This window comes from Lepisma saccharinum, chromosome 9 (assembly GCF_977018435.1).
Source record: "Lepisma saccharinum chromosome 9, izLepSacc3.1, whole genome shotgun sequence".
NCBI classification, from domain to species: Eukaryota; Metazoa; Arthropoda; class Insecta; order Zygentoma; family Lepismatidae; genus Lepisma; species Lepisma saccharinum.
The window spans coordinates 79,287,738-79,305,786 of record NC_139237.1 but is presented as its reverse complement, the minus strand read 5'-3'; the positions used below and the strand labels follow the sequence as shown (position 1 = coordinate 79,305,786).

General features: G+C 36.6%; 1 protein-coding gene across 16 annotated transcripts in view; it reads right to left on the bottom strand.

Annotated features, from left to right (window-relative positions):
* Positions 1-111: 111 nt before the first annotated feature.
* Positions 112-18,049, bottom strand: part of Rbp (RIMS binding protein) — a 390,147-nt gene continuing 372,209 nt past the window's right edge. For 13 of the 16 annotated variants that reach the window (XM_083128480.1, XM_083128482.1, XM_083128488.1 and 10 more), the window contains 3 exons: positions 16,866-17,163; positions 12,062-12,105; positions 112-2,875 (listed from right to left, as the gene is read on the bottom strand). In XM_083128480.1, coding sequence (XP_082984606.1) covers positions 2,312-2,875; positions 12,062-12,105; positions 16,866-17,163 — 906 coding nt within the window. In that variant the 3' untranslated portion in view covers positions 112-2,311. The remainder of the gene's footprint in view (positions 2,876-12,061; positions 12,106-16,865; positions 17,164-18,049) is intronic. The other 3 variants (XM_083128484.1, XM_083128496.1, XM_083128491.1) reach the window with 2 other exon arrangements.

The window sequence follows — 18,049 nt, the reverse complement described above, 5'->3', positions numbered from 1 at the left end:
CTTGCAAGTTAGTAATCGATTTTTTAATCCTTAAAAAATCAAGAATCTAAGTGGGGTCTTTCAACCAAACCTTAAACATAAAATGGGAGTATGAAATAAATGGAAACATGATACACTGAATCTTAAATATGTTCACTTTTATTAGTATAGGAAAACCTACGTAAAGTTCACATGAATGCACAGCCTTATAAAGTTGTTCAGGGTTCATGAAAAAAATAATCATGTAACATTAACATATTTTTTTATTATTAACATCGAGATTTTTTATTTCATTTTTAGTTGGCTTGTAAGCCACAAATGACTTTGTACAAAAAACATTTACAAATCAATTCAAATTCCACTATAGACATGAAACTTAACAACCTGTAGGCTTTTTTTTCAGTCAGACTGCACAACAGAATTCACACATTAAATTCAGATCTGACAACATATGGACCAGGTCAAAAGTTATACGGGATACTGCAATTTCGCCAACGAAAAAATCATTTAAAGTGTCAATATCCCAAATCGTACAAGTTGCTCACATTCGTAAACGCAAATGAGCTGAGCAACCGAAAAAAATATCAACACACACTTCCTGCTAACTCCAAATCAAATCTCTCGGTGTAAGATAGCATAAGACAGTTTGTTTCATTTAAACTACTTGGTACAAAAATCTGAAAGTAGTAAACTTTCACATGGAGATCTCAATATGATAAATGCTGAAAATTCACATTGCAAATTTGTTCATAATGTTGGCAGCAATTTGCCAACTTTAAGTTGAAAATTAGTTTGAAGTTATGTCAGCATTCAGGAAGGACCTTTAAAAAAAAAACAGAATGCCACCACTTTTTATGTATATATATATAATTCTTCAGGCAGTATACAACAAATATTGCATGGCTCATGATTTATGAGATATATTTACATAGAAATGTGACTGTAATATAAAGAAAGGCACATGAAAAAGTTGAATAAAAGAGGCAACAATAGTGGTACATAAGGTGAAAAAATGGCTACTTCTCGAAACGAGGTCGGGAAATATATTTTTGTTATTTCTTCTTCTGGATATATTTAGTCACATAATCACATGCACCTTGAACAGAATAATGATGCTCCTGATTGACGCTCGAGGAGCGGTAAGTGGTCTCGTCACAAAAACAGAAAGTATATCGAATCCTCATTATATTATTTTAAAAATCGATAGGTTTGTGCTGAGTTCTAACTTCCAACAATGGAAGGGGGAGGAGGAGGGGCCTACACAACAAGCTAGACAGGATATGCATGCCACAAGAGTAGGTGCATTTTATTGGGACACAGTAGAAGCTGTTATCATAAGTTTTGATGGTGTTTTCAGTTCGCAAGGAACAAGGATGAAAAAAAAAATCAAGAGCACCTATTCATGCAAGATAAAGGTGCGTAAAAGTCCACCATTCACTGATATAATAGAGAAAGGCATATGTAATTTGATTTATGGAATAGGGCCACATTTTTCCAATACAGCAATCCTCAGGCATTGGAAACACTTACTGGCATTCAAAGCTAAATTCAAGTTTTATCCCAAGATTTGTGCTTTCAATATTGTACTTCCTGTACTATAATTTTTATAAATCTGTAAGATTTTTTTAATGACTTTTTTAAAGCCAGATCCAGGTAAAACACATATTGAATATATATTGTATATTACATGTATACATATTATATTATTATGCATAACTATTGGACTTTTTAGTTTATAGTAGTAACTGTTGCAAGAGCTAATATTTATTTTCTTCGTTTAACTTCTTCCTCTTGCTGTTATGCACAAATTTCATAATTTTAGAAGCTAATAATGTTCAGAAATACTTACTTTACAAGGAGGATAGGTTAGCACAATGTGCCAATACAATGTTAACAACCATTAGAGATATATTTCAAAGCTTGGTTTTGCAGTGAATTTGAAGTAGTGTCTCATGTAAACAGATGGTCAGATGGTCCAAAAACCTTAACTTACTTTTCAGTTCTGACTCAACGAAGACTTGGCAACCAAAAGAAACGCTATGCTGGATGACCATACGAGAAGAGTTCCTTCTTGGTGCTGTTGAAACTAATCTCCATCAAATAAGGCTGGATTGGTTTCCCGAAGAGCAGCATAGAAAAACCAACCACCAGGTAAAGAGCAACATCCACAAAAACTTTCAACCGCTTCCGACAATGTGGCTTGGCCTCAGTAACCACAGTCCATCATGATATGTAACGTTCTCTCATGCTGATGTCAAACAGTGGCTTCCTTGCTCCCAAAAATTAATGCGGAAAGAACAATACGTGATATCTTTCATCATAGGTGCTAGTCCTATAATCCGAACTTCTTAAAGATCAGTTCTTTACCTTTTGAAATGATATTATCGACTGACGCTTCACCACCACCGGTAATTTCGGAGAACTTTTGCATAAAGTTGGGGGCTTCCGGAAGCTTCGGAGCAAATGAAGTAGGGGCTACGGGGGCTGTTGGGGATTCCTTGTTGGGGATAACAAAATCTGGGACTACTTGCGGGACACCTTTCAGAGGTTTGCTCGGTGCTGCTTTGGCTTGGGTGGTTGTGGTCGTGGTGGCAGTGGTGGTCGGTTGCGTGGTTCCTGGCAGATGTTCACCAGCAGTCTTTTGATCCATGTCTTCCGGTCGCATATGTCGATCTCCTGGTGGCGGCCCATGACCTGGTCCCATATCTGGGCCTGGCCCGTGTCCGCCGGGTGGAGGAGGGCCAGGACGACGATGGGGCGGTGGACCTTCAGGACCCCAATCTTGGCCAGGTCCACCACGGTAGTCTCTAGGAGGAGGCCCTCGTCCACGGTGATGGTCCCATCCAGGGTGGCCTCTACCACCTCTCCTGTCGTCTCGGTACGGTCTCATTGGGTCCTGCAACAAGTCACATAGTGAACACAAAACCCTAAGAAAATTTCTAACCAACCTGTATCATATAAAATCGACGTGTATAATTTTTCTCCAACAAAATTCAGTAGTTCCCATTGTAGAATATGCATAATTGAAATGTAAACTCAAAATAGGAACCAAGTACTATTGTAGCTTTTACTGAGCCATACACACCCATCAATTATATTAAAGTAGCAGTAAATGAGTACAACAATAACCGAAAAATTTACATTTAGATTTTATTAATGCAGATTCACAACTTAATTGTGATAAAATATACACTGTAAACTTTAAAAACAACTGAAGATTGTATAAGTTTCAAGTGTAATATAGGGATGGATCACACAATCTGATCCTGAACATAGTACAGAGAAGGCTTAATATAAAAAATGACACACTGGAACATTTCAAGTATTTAATGTCAATGGACCAATGGTTGAAACAAGACCTGTACAGAGGCGAAGCGTTCGGTCATCGGGAGATGCAGCGATGACAAAGCAAAATATTAAAAAAAAATGCTTTTTAAATATTTTAAAGAAGTAAAAAATAAGTCAGAATAATCGCATATTTGAGCAAAATTAGTCACTCGACGCCATGAAACAGCTAGAAATACGCAAGAGATTTGCTAAGTTTAGCGAATCGAAAGGACAGCCCAGTTCTACCCCCGTGCCCAGCCATCCCGCGACGTTTCCTGTTGAGTGCAATGGTGTCAGGCGAGCCAACTCATCGCAGCAGGTCTGCGAATCCAAGGTCCTTTGACCACTTTTTCCCCACTTTTGAAGGTCTGGTCATAAGAGGCCTTTTTTTCAGCCCCCTTGTTTAGAAACACGGCAGGCTTTCAGTGACGTCATAAGTAAGCAAAAGCATAAATTTCCCCACGGTTAGTGCTAGAAAGAGCTGGGGGGAAAAAGCAGTTCTGGATCCATTGTATTTCCTTCACAGTATTTCTCCTTTTCATTTTTTTTCTTTCTTTTGATCCTGCGGTTCAAATATCGTTTTCTGAAAATAATGTTCTTACTTTACAAAATGCGAAGTACTTCAATGTTGTTTTGTGTTACTATGGTTACGAATGACAAGACTGATCAAGATTTTTGTTCTCGAGGTTACAGACATACTTACTTAGACAGAACCTTTTCCCTAACATATCTTACTTTCACACCAGGGATGGTAAACAACATCAGGATTCCGGAAAATTTAAAATCTCGATTCTGAAATTTTACTGCCCGGATTTTAGAGAGAGATGTTTAACAATTTTTCCATTTTTCAGGTAGAATTTAAGAAAGTTTAGTCTTCCTTATTTTACGATCATATACAACATAGAAGAAAATGAATTTGGCTATCTCTACTTCACACATCTGTACGAACACTGTTATCATCATTATCAATGTAGAAATCCCCCCCCTCCCCCTCCACGGTTGAAAGATTGACCCTGGCGTTTGGCAAGTCTTGCGATGACTACGTAAAAATGTCACGCTTTGCCACTGACCGTGTACACTAGAGATGGAGGTCCAAATCTGAATCCAAACCCTGGATCCTGATTGCAGGATTCAAACTTTGGATCCTATATCCAAACTTGAGATCATATAGGTTCTATATCTGAATCCATATTACCACACTTTGCACGTATTTATCATAGCCATATTAAGATTCAGTTTACTGAGTTATGCGGAATGAGTAGTCCTTGTTTTCTTGGGGGAGTGAAGTAACGAGATTATGGTGTTATTCTATACATTGGTTTCTGCGGTTTAGTTTTCCAAGAAAGTTCTCAATGTCCTACCCTTTTTAAATTCCTTGACATGCTGCTGGCTGAGACATTGCAAGCTGACCCTATATAAAGGACCACAATCATCAGAAACAATAAATATGCAAAAAAAAAAACTTCCAGCCACATTTACATTTTACTTACCTTCTTACCTGTTACCATATCTTGATATAAATCTATTATTCTGAAAAGCATACACGTGATTTTCTTTATAGTGACATAATAGGCAATGTATATGAAAACTGTGGTGCTTTTTCACGTCAGCTTATATTTTCTCCAAAACTACATTCAAAGTCATGTGATATATATTCAGTACACTTAATGAATTATACTTCATTATGTTACAAACTGATGATTGTATTAGATAGGGTGCTCATCTGGTAGGCCAAAGCAGGGGAATTCACCATGACTAAGAACAACGAACTACAAACTGAAGCCATTCAACTGAATATCACAATTCAAAGATATTTCCAAGTGCAGCAAGCCTTTGGCATAGGTGACTCTTGACCCAGTGGAGCCAGTTTCAGCAACATGGATTCATGACAGCTGTTCAACACAGCAATGTTCCATCATGAAAATGTCTACAATATGCACGTCGTATTTGAAATATGAACTGGTAATATTCATAATACAGAGTGTCTCACATAAAACCAGTATACCTGTACTGAACGATACAGTGCGTACCAGTTTCATGTGGGACACACTGTTTAACTAGATGACTTTCATTTGTTGTTCGGTGGTGTCCTTAACTAAGATGAATTTCCCTGCTCTGGTCAGTAAGTATCTGATAAATGAACAAACTATTAGTTCAGTAAGGAGAATCATTTACATGTGAAACCCCTTGGTGATTTCTGGGGCACCCTGTATTTATAAGCTCCTGTTAGTTGCTTTCCACAACTGATAGTACACCTAACACCAACTTCTCTATGATACTTTCCCCATAATTGTCACAGGATTTGAATAACAATGAATGCATAGAGAAGTTCTCAGTAGTTTTAATAGATGGGGCATCAACTAAGTGTTTTGTACAATATGCCTTGTGCAATACAGCAATATTTTTTGACATTAAATTTTTTTTGTAATTATTGGAGTGTCCCCCACTCATGGGTTGGAATTCTATTGTTCCACTTTAAGTCTATCATACGAAAGATAACAGTAGAAATTGCATACCTCGAGGACCTAAGAAAACACTAAAAATCTTTCTGCTCTCTTAATTCTATGCATGTGGATGTAATTTGCTTTTTCTACAATCAAATTCTCTTGAGTCATTATAATCACTTACACACCGCAGGCCCGTAGCCAGGCAGGGGCCAGGGGGGGCTGAGCCCCCCTGGAACTACTGTCAGCCCCCCTGGCACTGAGGTCAGCCCCCTTGACATTAGGTAAAACTATTTTGTGTAATTTGTTTGCAGTGAAAACTGAAAATGTAGACAGCAGATATTATTTCCCTCACAACTTTGATGAAGGATAAATTCAGGGAGCATGAACAGCAGCTATTACATTTTTCATCTTATTTATAAGAAGAAGTCTTAAGTAGCAGCAAGTATTTAGGAGAGTCTCCTCTCTAGACTTCAGAAAGTTTCTTCACAGGGGAGCTTCTTTATCTGTACCTTCCTTGCCCCTGTTACGACCCCCCATCTATACAAAAATCTCTGACTTTGATGTCATTATGCTAATTCCCTCCGCATCTGCGTGAAAGGTTAACAGCTCCCAAGTTTTGGGAACGAAGGGGAGTTTTATTGTTTCGGGCAGGGAGTGGAATGTACGGTAGGCACTATGATTGATATCATCAAATGTAGTATGGAGGGTATAGTAAGGAATGATTTCAGTAGAAGCCAATTAACACTTCAAGTGATATTTTAAATGGTATAAAAAATGTAGTATTTGTGTGATATTTCTAAAATTTATGTAACTTAATGCCCCCCCCACACACACACATAATTTACCTTCATTTAACACTGTTAAACTTTTGAAAAATTGGCTTGATTTACAAAGCCCCCCCTGATAACCCGTGAGCCCCCCCTGGAGATCAATTTTGGCTACGGGCCTGACACACCGTAACATGAATAATAATAACTCTATAGGTTTCTATTTGCAGTCAGTACTGAAATGTCATGATCTCTCGGTACAGTTCCTCCAAGTGTCATTCTTTTACACCTTAACTTAGGTGCCAAAATCAATACATTCATTCATTCATTGTTTTCTGCCTAATTGGCAGGTTTTTCACTGCAATCTCCAGCTTTCCCTGTTCTCTGCCTTACGCTTCGTAATAGCATACGACCCAGTTAATTTAATATCATCCATAAGCTGATATCTCTTTCTTCCACGGACTTTTCTTCCTTCAACCATTCCCTCCAAGGCATCTCTTAGCAGGCAGTTTCTTCTTAGACAGTGTCCTAACCAGTTTCTTTTCCTCTTCTTGATGGTCTCCAGTATAGATCTTTTTTCACCAACTCTTTTCAGTACGGCTTCGTTTCTTACCTTGTCCGTCCATTTTACACGCTCCATTTTTCGCCATGTCCACATTTCAAAAGCTTCGAGTCGTTTCTCTTCATTTCTTCTCAACGTCCAGGTTTCTGCACCATATAGTGCTACACTCCACACAAAACATTTCACTAATCTCTTCCTTAGACCTATGTCCATGGGTCCACAAAAAACATTTTTTCTTCTATTGAAAGCTTCTTTTGCTATTGCGATTCTCATTTTCACTTCTTGGTTGCAGCTCATGTCACTGCTTATAGTGCATCCGAGGTACTTGAAGCTATCCACTTGCTGGATTCTTTCACTGTTTGCTCTCACATTAATATTCCTTGGTTTCCGTCCTATAACCATTGCCTTTGTCTTCTTTACATTAATCTTCATCCCATACTGCTCACAGCTGCTGTTTAACTCTTCTAACATACTATTTATGGTTATTTCATCCTCAGCGAATAATGCCATGTCATCAGCAAATCTTATGCAGTATATTCTTCTTCCTCCTAATTTGACACCTCCTGTGCCCTGGAAACAAGTTTTCACTATATCTTCTAAATAAATATTAAACAAAGTAGGCGATAGGCAGCATCCTTGTCGTACTCCTCTTCCAATTTCACAGCCTTCTGTCATTTCGTCTCCTGTTCTCACTTTAACTCGTTGATTCATGTATAAGTTGCTTAGAAGTCTTCTCTCTTTCCAATCTACACCAATTTTCTTCAGAATTTCTAAAAGTTTAACCCAATTCACTCTATCAAAGGCTTTCTCCAGGTCTACAAATACTACAAACACCTCCTTTCCTTTCTCTAAATATCTTTCCCCAATGGTCCTCAGTAAACCAATTGCATCCCTTGTACCTCTTCCTTTCCTGAAACCAAACTGTTCTTCCTCTAACTCGCCACTGACCTTCGAGTATAGGCGTCTGTTCAGAATTCTTAGAAGAATTTTTGCCGAGTGAGATATCAAACTGATTGTCCTGTACTCAGAACATTTTCTGGCATTGCTTTTCTTCTGCAGAGGTACCAAAACAGTCTCCGTGAAATCTTGTGGCCAATCCCCTTTCTCATAGATTTCATTGCATAAGTGCAGTATTTCTCTTTTTCCATCTCCCAGGCATTTGATAAGTTCAACAGGAATTTCATCAGTGCCCGTTGCTTTCCCATTCCTCATTTCTTTGAGTGCTTGCTCAAATTCTTCATTCAGGATATAGTATCCTTTCTCATCGTCAGGCACGTCTTCTTCATTTTCTACATTCAGACTGTCTGGGCGATTCTCTTTCTGGTAGAGCTCTTCAACGTACTTTCCCCACACATTCGATATTCCTTTTTTGTCTGTGATTTCACATCCTTCCTCGTCTTCTATCATCCACATTGTTTTCCATTTCTTCTTTTGGAAGCCCAAGCAGTTTATTTCACGATACATCAAGTCATACCTTCCTCTTTTTTCCAGTTCTTCAATTTCTTCACATTTTTGTTTCATCCATTGTTCTTTTGCCCTGTCAGTTTCTCTTCTTAGCTGGTTATTCAGTATCTTGTAATTATGTCTTCCCTCTTCTGTATTTACATTCTTCCATTTTCTCCGTTCCTCCATTTTTTCCAGCATACTTTCAGTAATCCATGGTTTCTTTGCACTTTTCCTTTCCCTGTAGCCTATTGTTTCATCCACTGCCTTCTGTAAGCAGTTTTTTATTCCATCCCACATCTCATCCTTATTGTTACAACTAGCTTTAAACTTATTATAGTTTCCTTGGAAATGTTCTGCAAATTTTTGTCTTTCGTCTTCTTCCCTTAGCTTCTCTAAGTGGGGTTTCTTGCTCACCTGGTTTTGGGTTATCTTCTTCAATGTAAGATTGATTTCTCCTATTAGCAAGATGTGGTCTGAATTAATGTCAGCTCCTGGCAATGTCTTCGCATTTTTCAAACAATTTCGAAATCTTTCTTGAACCAGTATGTAATCTATCTGGTATCTTTTACAATCTCTTGGACATATCCAGGTGTACCTCCTTCTCTTATGTTGCTGGAACAGTGTGTTTCCAACAATTAGGGAGTTTCTTTTACAGAAATTTACCAGGCTTTCCCCTCTCTCATTTCTCTCGCCTAATCCATATCTTTCTACTGTACTTCCATCCTGCATTTCTCCTACTACAGCATTCCAATCACCCATTACGATAATGCACGAACCCTTTCTCTCTTTTTCCATCAATTCCTCTATCTTCTCATAGTTTTCCTCCACTTCTTCTTCTGACAACCCACTATGTGGCATATACACTTGAATTAACACTAAGTCTTTCTTCTTTCCTTGAAGTTTCACCATTATAATCCTGTCATCCACATAACGCACTGCTATAACTTTATGTTTCACACGTGGTCCTAGCACTATTCCCACACCACGGTTTCCTTGTTGATCACCTCCAGAATAAAACATCTTGAACTCATCACTCACTATTTCACCATTTTGTTCCCACCTCACTTCTGCAAAAACCCTGATGGAACTGATATGCAACCTATATCCAAACACCATACGTTTGGTGCAGTGAATTTCGGTGAAGTCCGGAGGGCTCATTTAGTCAAATCCACTCTCCTCACCTCCTCGTTGGGGCCCCCTGGGATCTTTCAAGATGCGAAAGAGAGAGTGGTGTGCGGAAAGCAACGGGAAGCTACCGCATATATCTTTTCCCTAGAAAAACTGCAATCATGATGAGTCATTCCAAGGCAAAATATTCTGGACGTAAACTAGCCCCCCATTCGGATGTCCGGGAGGGGGATGTCTGGGAAGGACACGTTATGACAAAGGACACTGATGGGGAAAAGAGAAGCAAACAGAAGGTAAGATTAAGGATTGGAACGTGGAATGTCAGAACCCTGTTACAGTCGGGAAAGCTAGAAAATCAATACAAGTTATATAAATTCGTCAGCATTGGAGTTAGGGTTAAAATCATATACTTTCCTGCTTGCAATATGTGTATTAAAAATCACAAATTGATTGTTACATTTCAACTTGGCATATCCACGTAATGCAATGAATTCCATTGCATGTGGAATCAGATGGGAATTTAGCAGAGAAAAAATTACAAATGCAAAAATATTTTACGTAGAAACCTTAAGATTTCAGCATGCAATCGTAACTTGCAATTATCAATTGTCTATTTTGATTTTGAAATAACCTAATGCTAAGTTTTGGGAAAGCATCTCTTTGTCTTCATTTGTCAATGGTAGGGTGCTATCAGTGCCGTGCCCAGGATTTTCGAAAGGGCGGGGGGGGGGGGGGGTGGTTACGTATATTTTTTTTAGTAGTCAGTCCTCATTTTACCATCTTTTTCTGCCTTTGACATTTTTTTTCCAGAAATACCGAGCCAAAGGCCCTCCAACCCCCCTTTTTTGTTTTAACTCCACTTTATGATAGGCTAATTGGGACTGGATCTACAGTTTAAAGTGGGATCCGAATCACTATGTGCCTCCACTGAGTATTGATTACAAAGTGACGACACTACCACTATGCCATCGAGGAGGCCCTCCTTCTTCAGATGGTAAGACAGACAAACAAAGATAATCAAACTAAGTCACTATTATGATAATTTTAATATCTTTTGGTGTGAATGATAGCTACTTCAGTGAAAGCCATAGGGATTTATGTACAAATATTGTAGTTCTCGAACCATAGCTAGAAAAGTAAACTATAAATCCACTAGAGGAGAATATATGAAAGATCCAATTTGCACTATAGTTCAATATATATATATATATATATATATATATATATATATATATATATATATAAAAAACAATATCTTCCTCATGTGTAAAATCATGAGTGCATTCAAACATCACACATTTTTTACAATAAACCTCTAATTGAAATTATCATAAATTCTTATTTTTTTAAAAAAAATTCAAAATTGATTTTAAAAATCTGTTCAATATAATCCTTCAATATTTATAATATATTTCCTGCCACAGGTTACGATTTTAAACTTCCCATCTTCAAAATAGTAATCTATATTTTACATAAATATTATTAATGGTATTTTAAATTTAATTCACAAACACATGAAATAATTACATAAAACTACTACTTATTATGATTTGTTCAATGCATGCAGAAGCTTGTAATGTTTGTAATTAAAAAAAAAATCTACATAAAAATTTAATTAAAAAGGGATTAGTCTTTTGTTACTAAATATGGCTCAGAAAATAATAATTTGCACTACACATTCCACCAATCACAATCAAATCACAATTTCTTTTACCTAACTACTTTGGTTATTCAAAATAATACACTACGGTTTTAGGGATCTATTCATATATCATGTACTATGAATGTGGAAAAATCAGTATTTACATACATATTAGAACTGCAATATTTTTATATATATATTTTAGTTTAGCATTTCAGGATTATTGAAAAAAAATGATGGAACAGATAAACTAATATAAAATATTTTCTTACGTTTGTCCTCATGCATAAAAAAGTGCAATTGGAGAAGTATATCTCAGAAAATTATGCAATACCCATGCTCTGCTAAAACGAACAAATACTTATCCCTAGAATAAAATTGGCAACATTATTTGGTATTTTTATTTTTAAAAAAATCGTAAGGAATAAAATCAAAGTGTTTGGCGACAGCTACAATATGAATAAAAACTCACAACTGGGAGAGAGAAAAAAAAAGGTAGAAAAAAGCTTAAAATGAGAAGCATTTAGTTTGTGTTGCTGCTGTATGTAGATTTCAAAAAACACGTCACTGATGACACGCTATATGTTTCAGTAAGGGTGTGAGGGAGGATGCAATTTATTAAAATTTCTCTATTTTTTTTTATCTTCAAAAAAAATTCAAGGAGAGGGTAGAAGAAAAAATCACAGAATCACAAGCACAATCAATCAGGCAAAAAAGACAAGAGTGAGATTGTTTACAAGCAGGAGTCATGCTTTTTACTTACCTGGCGATCAGCTCTATTATCTATATGTGGGGGAGGGCAGGCATCTAGCAAAGAAATTGGGAGGCAGATATTAGTTTGAGAGCAAGGGCGAGGATCCATGGAAAAAAAATATGGCAAGAGATGAACGGAATAGCTACATTAAGCATGCATCCTTGAAACACCAGGTATACACCACAGCTTTCTATACACTGGAGACACAGTATCAAACCTGCAAGTGGCTGATGTTATGAGTGTAGCCCTGTGGTGTTACTTACTGCTTTACTTGTGACTGTGTAATATGAAACATATTTTCCAGTTCATTCAGTTCCCTAGAAATAGGTCGATTCAAAAAACCTAACGTAATGTTAAGTTTATGCATGCAAGTGCAGTGTTGCTAGATAACGTTTCTGCACAAATAAGTGAGTTTACCAAATTAAGTAATATTAGTAAAAATACTGTAATTTTCTTGGTTATTTCTTTTATGAATCTGGCAACACTGTTAATACATTATTTTAAACTGAAATTTTAATACTTCAAGCTTATTAATAACTGTACCTAATTTGTTTTTCAGATAATATTAATAATTATTTTTTTTAATCAAAGCCCTCGTTTCCTATCAAAGAATTATCAAAAAATTACAAGTTTTTGGAAAACTTTTATTTCAGGCACTATATGTGCACATAATTTGCCAAAAGTGTTAATATTTTGAGCAACGTTCAATTTTTTTAGTGTAATAGTTATATTTTGAGATCTATTAAGAATTTTTTTATGTAAAAATGCTTTTAATGTATTACCAGTACCCGTTTCTAATTTTTAGTACAAAACATCGATAGGAAACAAGGGTTGATACCAAAAACACTATGGTTTCATTTACTTAAAGAAAAAAAAAGCACTGAATGAACTTGGACTACAAGTGTATTTCCTCAACCCTGTTATCTGTCTGTCTACCAGCCACAACACACTGCCCACACGTAAACAAGACCATGAGACAGAAGAGTGAAAGAAAGCACAAATACACACAAAAGGGAAGCCTCCAGGGAAAAAAAAACATAAAAGCTTGTGAAAAAAGGGGAGGATATTCAGTGGGAGACACACATATCAACAGCATTGTAGCAAAGTTCTAAAAATAGTATACAGAGAAGATACAAGGTTTAGGAACACTACAGATGAAACAAAAACAAAATTCATAGCCTTTAAAAAATATCATTCCACAGATGATTACTGTTTCAATATGCAGCTTTGGATGCAATAATAGTTCACTTGAGTATATATGGATATATATATATATTCCTCCCCAGTGTATTGTGTTAGCTTGTTCATGTACATAGGTCATTCTCATTGCACAAAAAACATAGTCAAACGGTTTCCTCTCGAACAACTCCATAGGGGACGAAAACAAAAATGTAAAAACAAACAAGAAAGGAAACACATCGTGTGAACACAAACACCCATACGGAGTGAAGAAAAATATGGACAGAAAGAACACTTAAAAAAAAAAAAAAGGAAAAGAACTTCTACTCTTTCTAAGACTTCAGAAGGCATTTTAAAAAGTGGGACAAGCTGTGAAACGGGGTCAAGAACAGGACAGCATTGCCACAGAGACACAACCTGACCCGACCTGATCTTGTTCCGGCTATTTTTTTTCTACCTGCTCGTAAGGGTTTTTTAGGGTTGGAGTAAAAGGTATGCAGTCTCCTTAATGTTTTACTTGTTGCACAACTTCCTCATGGTATAATTTTGCACACAAATCAAGCTTATCTACAATAAATATACTGGTTATCAGATTTTGCTGGGAAAAAATAATACTGGATACAACAGCAACTACCAATTTTTATATACAGGGTTATTCAAAAAGAACTCCCTGGTTTCATGACTTTATTGCGGGGAAATTATGGAACATAGCATCAACCTATGGGTGTCCACAAGTTTTTATTCGAATAGTAATGCACATCACTGAGTCCGCATATGTTGCTAGGAGCATGCAATGCATCATGGCAGTATCTGGAGAACAGAAAGCATTCTGTGTTCTGCAATTCAATGAAACAAAGCCTGTTACAGTTGTATGACCACAGTGGAGGATGACATTTCAGAAAGAACCACATTTGTTGATTTATTTATTGATTGATTGATTGTTTTGGGGTTTTAAGCCCACTTTATGCACAGTAAGGCTAATTGGGACTAAAATGGTATTCAAACCACTATGTACCTGCACTGGGCATCGAACCTGGGACCCCTTGATTACAAGGTGACGATGCAACCACTGCACCATCAGGAGGCCCAGAAAGGCATTCGTAAGTGGTACAAACAATTCGTGGCTAATGGCTGTCTGTGTAAAGGAAAATCCAGTGTTCAACCATCAACATTGATTGAAATTGTGGAATGGGTTCGCGAAACTTTCCAATGAAGCCAACGGAAATCAACTAATCAGGCAAGTCGAAAGCGTCAGCTGTCACAAACAACTGTCTGGAGAATTGTCCAAAAGTGAATATGAATGAAGCAATACCACTGTAATTGCAATTGCTGCAAGTGATGGCTCCTCACCAGATGTGGCCAGACTGCATTGCATGCTCCTAGTGGTGAAGTGTGGAACCAGCAGTGTGTGGAACGATTCAAATAAAAGCGTGTGGACATCTGGCTCAGATGTACACCCATATGATGATGATATGTCCCATAAGTTAGCCACAATGAAATCACAAAACCAGGGAGTTCATTTTGAATAACCCTGTATATATGAAAAAATACACAAAAAACACATGACTTCAAATTTATGTGTTGTATATAATTATTTGTTTTCTCTCCTTACTTTAATGATTCACAATTATTTTCTGAGCTTAACCTGACAAAGAAAACAAACAAAGGTCATCGAAATTGGGGTCTTTAGAAAATCTAAAGACAGAAACTCAACTACACATTTGTTTTAGAATATAAATCCTACTGGTACAAAACACACACACATGAACTACATGGGGCTCAAAGGAGCAAAGTTATGTGAAATGGCTTAAATTAGATATAATTTCTTTTGGGTGGGGGATTTAAAATGAAGTACATAATACACACACACGCACACGCATACATTATTATAGATATATTATTATAGAAGCCATTATTCTTAAAATCTAAAAGTAAAATGTAATATATAACAAGTACACTACCATTGCACTGACACATTCAGAAATTTATAATTTTGTGAACTGATTTGATTAGCTCTGCAACATCATGTATAACATTACTGAAATTTAATGCAAATTGTTTTAACTACGTTCATCAGTATATGAGCATTAAATATATAGTGCAATGGTAGCTTTTGTACCTCAATTAAATGCGTTAAATTAAAGACTGCAAAATAAGAGTGTTTTATTAAGTATGATAAAGATATTCCACAAATTAACCACTTTTTCACCTTTCCTACCAAGGCAAGGGGTTTATTCGAGATTTTCAAACTGTATGAACAAAGAAGAAGTCAACACTATGTGGTTTTCTAACAATATATCAAAGAAGTGTTGATTCTATAGAAAGTTTGAACATGCATGAATAGTAGGTTATGTCAAAAGAATATGATAAGTTGGCTGCCAATAACAGTAAGCACACAATGCACAACAGGACTGGGTGTTGCAATTTTAAGCAAGGCATAGCCAAATATAAGTAGTTCTTGTTTCACTCTTATCATTTTAGGCACTTATGTAGTAAATTATTTGTGAGGTTTAGCCGATATCTATGTATCTTATGGCAGATATTAATCATATCCATATCAGGGTATTAGAATGAATTTAATGACTAATAGCAGTCAATATCACCAAGTTCAGATATCTTGTGAGGTATACCAAGTGTTAGTTATGGACCAAAATCCAGATGTTTTAAAAAAGTACAATTTATTTTTTCTCTCTAATAATGTACATCATGGCACAAAACTTGTGATATCGGATACTGCCTATAGAGCAAGAACATATTATTTGCAAACGAAATTTATGTAAAAAGTTGTCATAGCTTCTCACATGTGTTGCATGGTAATAATTTGCCTGGTTTCCAATAGAAGTCAGTCAATCATAGTACTGTGGTTAGGAGTCAGGTTTCCAATAGAGGTCCACCTGAGTGTTGCAGTTGTGAGGTAGACAGGTATTCTTGGCCTATTTCACTTTTTAATGTATCTTGTTCAGTTTAATACAGTTTCTACATTGATTACCGAATTTTCTTTCACAATAGTAATATTATATCAATATCCAATCGTGACTTCTGGCCCATTTTGTAGACAGATCACAGAACATTGAAAACTCTTGTAGAATGGCATGCGAGGCAAATTCGCAATGTAATAATTATTTCAATGCCCATGGATAGATACCAGACAAGAATTTATGCAGGATGTTTCAACATTAGGGTTTGTTATAAGAATATTTCTAGGTGAGGATGGAGGACTAGAGTAATATTGATATATAAATGGGACAGAAAAGGAGAATCTCCAAATAAGGACTCTTATATGTACGTTTGCAAGTAATTAAAAGAAATTAGTTCCAAAGTTTGAAAACTAAGGTCATGGGGGGGCACTTAAAAAAAGGGGGGGACAAAAATGTAATAACACAAAACATTTGCTGCGGTGTGGGTCATCAGAGCTTTGTTAGCATTTCCAGGCTCCTTTGCAAATAGAACAAAATATCAGGATTGGGCATAACCAAGCATTTGTTGACTATGAAGAAGTGTTATCCAATTGTGGATAATCTTTATCAGCTTTGATCTACAATCTAGTTAAAAAGATAAAAAGACAAATGAAAGTTATATGTTTCACTTTTCTTAAAATTTTATTAGTTTATAAAAGATTCTTATGTTGGCCTACCTTTTCTCCTGTCTCGTGGGTCCATCCTCATTCCGTCTCTAGGTGGAGGAGGTGGTCCCCGGGCCCCTGGACCATGGCCTCTGTCCCGCCCCCTATCGTGAGGACCTAAAGATTCTCTTCCATCTCTCCGCCGGCCATCGTAATCTGGAGGAGCCTCTGTCAAGAAGTTTGAGGGAACCAGCCCTCTCATCCCACTCAACTCTCCCATGTAAAATCCATCATCATCCATGTCCCCGTAAACATAGATGATATCACCCGTATTAAAGGATAGCTCCACCTGGGGATAACGATAGGACATCTACTATTATTGGTATCCACTAGTATTTCAAGGTCATATGCTTGCAGCAACCAAAATAAATAAAGCAAGTGAGGAAATAAAATTGGGAGGGTTAGTAAATGAAAGAAATGCATGTGAATTTGGAGAACACTCACTAATAATTATTCAATTTTGTGGAGGAATAGCATGTTCACCAGATGGAAGAAGAAAAGTCGATAAAGCCAGATCAAAAATTTATATTTAGTGGCATGCTGATTGATTGATTGATTTGGTTTATTTTACTTCACCTTTCTGCCACTTTGGGCTAATCGCAAATATGAGGATGAGTGATGAAATGACACTTGCAAAGAACACTCACACTCAGACCAGGATTTACATCTCGGACCCCTGGCATCATAACCACTCCATCATGGAGGTCAGCTATTTAGTGACATGTGTAGAACTAACTGTCAAGGTTTCTGGTTCATTTTGGTAAACAAATTCCCTGTATGTTCTAGGCAATTTTAGAATAAATTTTCAGAACATTCTGTGGTTTTTAACATGCTAATAATGCAGAGAATGAAGTTTATTCAATGATGTTCAAAATTAATTAACAAAAATTAACTAGAAAAACATTTGTATCTAGAATACATTCCATGAAGAAGTTAGTTCAAGAAAAAAGTGCAATTTGTTTTTATTCTCAACTCCTGCAATTAGAAATAACACTTGATCATACCTGGCTTTGCTCGCAGGTTGCTTTCCCTGACTTTTTCAGGATTTTTAGGTCTGTGAGAACCCTGTCAATGTATTATAGGGTGCAGAACTGGGCAGCAACATAAGGCAAGTAATACACAAGCTACTATTTTGGTAATTGTGTTAGTATCACATCACTGAAATTATATAAGTAATTGAATGTTGATAGGGGTAC